Genomic DNA, 8,249 nt, shown 5'->3' on the forward strand with positions numbered 1-8,249 from the left:
TGCTATCAATGTCCTTAATACACATAATTTTTTTTTAGAAAACCTCTTTACAATTCCATTTCGGCTTCACTTCAGTTCAGTTGAGCTCAAACAGAATCTTTTGAAATATGAAAGAAGGGATGTTTTTTTTTTAACATTTATTTCTGTTTTTAAAGATGATATATTGAATTTGATATTTATTTGTTAATGAATTATTTTATCATGAATACAGGAAATTTGTTAGTAATGGTGGTCAAAATAATAATAATAATAATAATAATAATGCAGTGAGATCAGTAGGCTGTTTACACAATGTGAGTTCGTCAAGTAGTCATGCTTAATAATAATGACATAATAATAATAATGAAATAATAATGACATTATAATAATAATAATGATATAAAGTAATGTACATCTATATAATGTTTATCTGCCCACAGTGCAGAATGTCATGTTATTTTTTATAAGATATATTAATATTTTGTACAAATGCATCTCTAGAGCTTGTTACCTAATTGATCAAAAATTAAGATATCTTAATTCACTAGTGAAAAAAAAATATCTTAAATTTGTGATGTGTTTAGGTAATATAGCCCTGTGTTTCAGAATAACTTAAATAAAGGCTAAACCTTCCAACACATAATAACAAGTGTCTTAAAAGTTCCACTCTGCATTAGCTTATTGTATATATTATATTTAGATTTTTGTATATATAATAATGAATACAATTACTTGGATACAAATAATAATTTATAAATACAGAATGAGACAGATCACATTATTATGTGTTATTTTTGTATTTAGTTGAAAGTGACAAAATTGTCAAAGTGATTTTAAAATGACAATTGCCTAACTGTTACAGTTACTGAAAGTTCGGAGAAAAAATAACGTTACTTTCAAAGCATGACATTGAAATTAATATGACGATCTATAACCTGAAAAACTTACAGATACAAAACGATTGCACAAAAATTGCAAATTATGCTCCTTTAACGATGATGAACACAACTACAAGATATGTGTATTTTGATGATCAATATGACCAGACATTGAAAATATTACCCTTAATCCACATTTGAAATTACGATTTTTCAAATGAACTTAAAAATCCACCCATACCAATAACTAACTGATAACATCTATACACAAACTGTAACCTAATAATATTAACATTGGTAACTTCAATAAAACAATGGCAATTAATAACAATAACTTTATACATATTAAAGGGACTATTCCACATATATTTTTACTATGAAGTTAAATGGCACTATTGTCATACAGGATCGTTTTGTCCACATTATAAAAATCAATTCCATATTAGGGTAGCACCTTTCATCACCAGCGGTCAATTGCCGATCGTCAATATTGACTTGGAAACCTCTGGAGAAAAATTTAAAATTTTCAGTTAGGCATGCCCTTTTTAGGGTAAAAAACTGTGCATTATACATACAAATTCACCTTTCATCATCAGCGATCAGTTACTGATCATCAATATTGACTTGGAAACCTCTGGAGAAAAATTCAAAATTTTCAGTTCGGCATGCCCTTTTTAGGGTTAAAAAACTGTGCATTATACACACAAATATATGCCAATTTCATTTGTTGTAGATTTCAGTCAAATTACTTATTTCTTTGTAGAAACACTCAGTAGAAAACATCTATCCAAATATTTTTCCAACATGAAACAGTCCAATTAAAAATTTTGAACTTAAACTAACAATATGAATTGTTTATAATTCTTTATACACGGATGTTAAAATAAAAAATGTTCTAAATATTGGAAGACGAGATGTTCTGTTTTATATTATAAATTTATTTTGACATTAAGTAACAATATAAATAGAAATATTATTGCTTTATTATTTGTATAAATATTCAGAATTGGCATAAATTCAAAAATTGGCATAAATATTCAGATTTGGCACGAATATTGCTTTTTTACACTTGGCATTTGAGATAATGAATACTTAAATACACGTAACAAATTTTGGCGTTTTTTGACACATTTACAATATTCATATGTTGGGCAGATATTTTTTAGAAACCATTGCAAAAGCTTTTAGTTATCAAGGCAGATTCAGATTTCAATTATGATCAACATACAAAAATGGATTATAATTACAGAATTAAGTTTCCGCTTTTCCACAAAATACTTGAAAAATATCTAAAAATAATGTGACATTTCAACCAGTTGATTTCCAAAGCTTTAAATGTTATCAATTCCCAAACAACAGACCTGATGATCATTATGTATCTGAAACACATATTGGCAGGAAGAGATGAGCTCTAGACAGTTAGAAATCTGAATCTGCCATTGATTGTGTCTACTAGTTTATGTACAATAATGAAAAAAGAATGTTTGCACCGATCTTATAACAAAATACAGATAACATTGTGATATGATAAACAAATGATAGTGTGCATATAATAATTCAATTTAACTATAACATCACTGACAACTATTCTTAAAGGTGCAGAGACACAAACGGTCTTGGTCAGTGTTTTTTGTCACTGATTCAAATCTTGAGTAAAATCTTGTGTGTGCCTGTGTTTTCAGGACAAGATTAACGCGCTCCTGACAGGATTTATAATATCAAACAAGTTTGATATTTGTCGCCCATAGTTTTATCGTCCAATCAAATTCATTTTCCTTTCAATTGCATGCCACGCACGTGATTATCCACATGGTGAAAAATGAGTGACTGTACCCGAGCCAATCAGTGAAACTCTTGACAAGACTCTAGTCCGGGAGAAAAATCGCCATCCAAGACCGTTGGTGTGCCCGCACCTTTACACATCACAAGACTTGGCATGAACTTATAACAACTAATATTAACTGAACACTTCAACTTGAAAAATGTAACAAAAACAGTGATAGCGAAATTAATTACAAAAATTGATAACTTTTATCACAATGCCTCAAGTCATGAATATGTTAAACTCATAGTGAGATTATCACAGCATTGGTCTTATTCATCCCAAAATTTCTCTATAGAAAGATTTTCATACTTTTTCTATAGACAGTTTTTCATACTTTCTCTATAGACAATTTATAATACTTTCTCTATAGACAGCTTTTCATAGCTTCCCTATACACAGATTTTCATAATTTTTCTATAGACAGCTTTTCATAGCTTTTCTATAGACAGATTTTCATAATTTCCCTATAGACAGTTTTTCATAATTTCCCTATAGACAATTTTTCAATTTTTTCTATAGACAGATTTTCATATTTTCCCTATGGACAGATTTTCATACTTAATTTTGATTTCTGGAAATGCTATAAAATGTCTTGGGCTTTAAATAATTCTTAATATAAACTTGAACACAACTTGTTATAAAATTGCAAGGAAAGATCAAGTGGTTATCATCTTGCACAATATATAAAAACAAGAAAATGAGAACAATGAACTCCCTCAACATAGAAATAACGAAACAAACAAACAAAAAATGAACAGTGAACATATTACAATTAAGTCTACAATAAACGTTAATTTATAATTATATGTATATATTTAATTATAGTTGGACCCATATAACTCGTTGTCAACATTAACTGCCCTATTAAAGGCCAAGTCGATTCTATACAAAAAAAAACAACAATTTAAATGAAATAAAAAACCACAAATATGGACGTCACAATGATCACCTCTGTACAGTTATGATTTAAAATGAAAGAAAAACCTTTGTATTTCACTGAGAAATTGTCTAAGATATATCGACTTTATATTTTTGTTTGTTAAAAACTATAAATTAATCTAAAGCACCTATAAACACAATTATTGCTGCACTATACTATATCATCTAGTTTGTTAGTTCATTCCCACAATATTTTCAGATCTTAATTCAAAATTCAGATCTTTATTCAGATTCCAGACCCTGATTCAGATTTCAGATCTCAAGTCATATTTCAGATCTCAGTTCAGATTTCAGATCTTGTTTCAGTATTTAGATCTAAATTCAGATTTTGGTCTTAATTCAGATTTCACATCTTTGTTTCAGATATCAGATCTTAATATATTCACATTTCACATCTTTGCATCAGTTTCAGATCTTGATTCAGTTCCAGATCTTAATTCAAGATACTAAGATTTCAGATCTCAATTCTGTTGTAACATCACAATTCTGATTTCAGAACATACTTATGAAGATCACATTTCTTTGTATTGTTCAGATATTTTCATATCTTATTCTTCTATTATGTATCTTCATAAGAAGAAGCCTTTCTTTCTGGTCCTTCCCAGGCAATTTGGAAAAAATTTCATCTCTCCATTGATGTCAATGCTGACAATGTACACGTATCTAAACAACCAAACTACACCAAATGATAATCTTCACCTAGCACCATCATTCACGTGACCCTATAGGTCTACTAGCACAGTTAAGTTCCCATAGCAGAAACTAGAAAATGTTATGACTGGATACCCTCAGTTGTGGAGGAATTTTCAAAATGATCATTTGTGACGTCGCAAGATTCATCCATACTATCATTACTGAGAGCTTCTTCACCCGAATCTGAGCAGTGACCATTTGGTAAGAATGTATCTTTATTTGTGTGTTCACCATTGAGTGTGAATGGAGATGATTTCATGATATCGTTGTTAGGATTATCTGATGTAGAAGATGAGAGAAATGGTGAGAATGAACTGGAATCAGATGGTCCACTTCCTACAATGATAAAATAACAAAACATTTTTTAATATTAATAAAACTTTTTCAAACTGGTTTTTGTGCAGAAAGAAATCAAGAAAAGAATTGGTGCTAAAAAGGCTTCGTACCACTTGGTCTTAGGCCTAATCTCTTGGCATTGATCCTTGAACATTTACAGCAGGGTCATTTGGAATAATGGGTCAAGAAGACTTATTTGGGATCACCAATATCCAACACCACCAATATTTGTTCCATGTTGCTACCTAATTGGCCAACAGATCGTTCTATTTCACGAATTCATGAAAAGAAAATATCATCTTGGATTTAGTAAAATTATTTACCATCAACAAATCCAGAAGTACCATCCCCATACCAAACACGACGGATATCTTGTCTACGAGATTTCATCATACATTTATATTCTGATATACGCAACTTTTTACCATCAACAATACATGTTCTTTTTGGTCGAGGTCTGTAATATAAAACATTTTATCTCCTTACTAAGTGGGTTCATTTACAACCTGTAGGTAACTCAACACTGTCCATATTCACTTAAAAAGTTAAGGCCTTATGAAATTATGATGGTCTTTAATTTCAGCATATCTGAATAATGATCAGTTGTTATTATCTGAATAATGATCAGTTGTAATTATCTGAATAATGATCAGTTGTAATTATCTGAATAATGATCAGTTGTAACTATCTGAATAATGATCAGGTGTAAATATGTGAATAATGATCAGCTGTAACTATCTGAATAATGATTAGGTGTAAATATCTGAATAATGATCAGTTGTTAATATCTGAATAATGATCATTTTGACCTACCTATATCTGTAGTCAGGGTGTTTCTCCATATGTAATTTACTTAATCTAGATTGTTCCTCATAATAAGGTTGTTTCTCTGTGTTAGACATACCCTTCCATTTGGCACCTACAGAGAGAAAAAAAAACAGTTCAATCCACATATACATTCAAGTTATTTTTTTCAGTTTATCTGAAAAATCCCAAATTCCATCTGTCAATATTTTTGTAAAAGGTTAATATCTAACAGTTGTAACTTTTTCAACACAGAAAATTAAATTTTTACCTAATATTTTGCTGATGTTTGAATTGTGCATATCTGGACAAGCCTTTAGAATTTTTCTTCGTTCTTCTCTAGCCCATACCATGAAAGCATTCATTGGTCGTTTTATATGTGGACGATTAGTTTCATTCTTTTCTCGTTGAGTTCTGATAATCTTAGCTCCATACATTTTACCTACAAATCACATTAATAAACATTATATTAGATAGCTTTTGGTTGAAGAATGAATACTCCAAACACAGTTCAAGTTATACTGAAAAATTTGATTAGCAATTTATAACGCCAAATTTTAGTTTAGATTTGATTGGCAGATCATTTTGAAAAAATTCAAATTTGGCTAATCATAGGAAATATTGGATTGCAAAGGAGGTCATTTTGACTTGCAATATCGCTTACTATGACTTTGTTTTTATGAACTGGAAACAGTTTTAAAAGCGGTAATAACATGAACATACAAATTATGACTTACTTTGTAAATGTTGGACGTAGCTATTTGAATTATCTTCTGGAGATAGAGGCATGCTGACTCTTTCTTTAGGAGGCTGATATTGAGACATTGGTGGCATGGTAGGAGAAGGCGTACTACCATACATTGGGAAAGGTAGACCAGGGAATACTGGACCACCAACAGATGCAGCAGCAAGTTGTCTAGCAAACATTTCATGTACCAGATTATCCTGAAATAAAGTGAGGTTTAATGATAAGTAATTAAGTACCATACCAATGAATGTGAACATTGAAAACTTTGACAATCATTGATTTGCTGTTCATTTTTCGGAGGTGAAAATGGAGTAGCAATGGGTCTGAATATTATTTTGACAGGATTTCACAGTAACTGCTACTGTCTTGCTGCCATATTGGACATAATCTTTTTAAAATATTTCAATTCTGAAGATGTTTAATATATCAATGAAGAAACTCTGGGTGATTTTATGGAAAAAAATTTGTGATATCGTAAATGAAAATTAATTACATACCTGAACTTTTGAGTCAAGCTCATGTTTTCCATTAAATGCATGTGCATGACTTGTCAAACCAGGCATTCTTCCTGCCATAGGCATAGAACCAGCCAGGCTTAAGAACGGGTTGGCAATGTACTGAGCAGGCATACCAAATGGTGAAGCCATAGTTAACATTGGTGGAACATCTGAAGTGGGTGTTTGAGATTGGCTGACTTGTCGTTTGTGGTTAGAATGAGCTGGAGGTGGGGTCACAACTGGCTCACTCTTGATGGAAAGTTCACCTCCATTTCGGTGATCGGCTTTCTCATGTTTGATAGCATGGCGTGGTTTGCTGAGATTAAGTGGAGCATCTTGTTCATTGACGGCACCAGGACTGGAGTATACTGAAGAGTTCTCCCAAGTTGGTGTATGAGCTCTAAATAATGAGGAAGCAGGATGATGAATAGCTGATGGTGATGGTAGAGACTGAGGTGATTTACTATATGGTGATGTAGCTAGTTGAGGTGATGTTGAATGTTTCATACCATCAGGTTTGTGAAGGTAGGATTTTGGCGAGATCTGTGATTCTCCTGATATTGAGGAAACTGAAAAATAAAAGAAAATCAATTTATAATTTCATTAACAAAAGCCATTTAAAAAATTTTACATAGAAGACTCTCCAAAATAGAACATTGCTAAAAAGATTACAGTCCAAAATGCATTGAAATTGGCAGCAATATTACCTAGAGTTATTCCCCTTGGACTATTTTTACTGATTTGGCAGACGGCCTAAGAAAGATAGTATGGAATATGTCAAACAAAACTTTGTCTAAACTTTTCACATCATGTAAATTTTCAATAAAAATACACATTTTAGGTCTTTTGTTTTGGTTTGAAGAAACAATATGGAAAGTTTCAAGATGGCCGTTCCCAAGAGAGATTTTGATTGAAAAATGACAGTACAGACATGGCAGGGTTGGGTTTAACATCTCCAAGCTAACAATGTTTGCAGCTGGAGTTTATTTAGACTTTAATTTAAGAAGATTAGTATGTAGATCATATATCAACAAAAGGTTCCCACCATTTATAATAGATCAAAAACAACAGGAGAGCTAACGTCCATATGTCAGAAATTACAGTTCGCCTTATTCTTCTAATTAATCTTTTGTTTATGTATATTTAGAGTTTTAAAGAGAGAAAAGTCTGTTTAAACTCAACTCAATAACAGGAAATATTAATCACATATATTGTCTACATAAACTTTTATACTTCATTACCACTTCCAAAATCATTCATATTTTATCATAAAACCTTTTTTAAAATCTACATCTTAATCCTATTCCAATTTTACAAATAAAAATTTCAAAGTTTTATGTACACATCTTAACCACACAAATTACAAGTTTGCCTGTTTTTTTCTAAATTGTTTCTGTTATCACAAAATAAAAAAATTTTCTACAATAATATATGCCTTTTAAAGATGGGATTCCTTATTTTTTAGAGTCAAATTAAGCAAACTATTTGATTAATTGATGTTTGTAATGAATTAACATGTATTCTTCATCATTATCTTCTTATTGCATATA

General features: G+C 30.8%; 1 protein-coding gene across 1 annotated transcript; it reads right to left on the reverse strand.

Moving 5' to 3' along the window:
* Positions 1 to 4,965: 4,965 nt before the first annotated feature.
* On the reverse strand, positions 4,966 to 5,891 carry LOTGIDRAFT_121785 (hypothetical protein; the record flags this gene model as incomplete). The annotated part of the gene is made up of 3 exons (XM_009059176.1): positions 4,966 to 5,107; positions 5,464 to 5,569; positions 5,726 to 5,891. The coding sequence occupies 3 exons, from the start codon at positions 5,889 to 5,891 to the stop codon at positions 4,966 to 4,968; spliced, it is 414 nt and encodes a 137-aa protein (XP_009057424.1).
* Between the last annotated feature and the right edge of the window lie 2,358 nt (positions 5,892 to 8,249).

The sequence above is a fragment of the Lottia gigantea genome (genome assembly GCF_000327385.1).
Source record: "Lottia gigantea unplaced genomic scaffold LOTGIsca_38, whole genome shotgun sequence".
NCBI lineage: Eukaryota > Metazoa > Mollusca > Gastropoda > Lottiidae > Lottia > Lottia gigantea.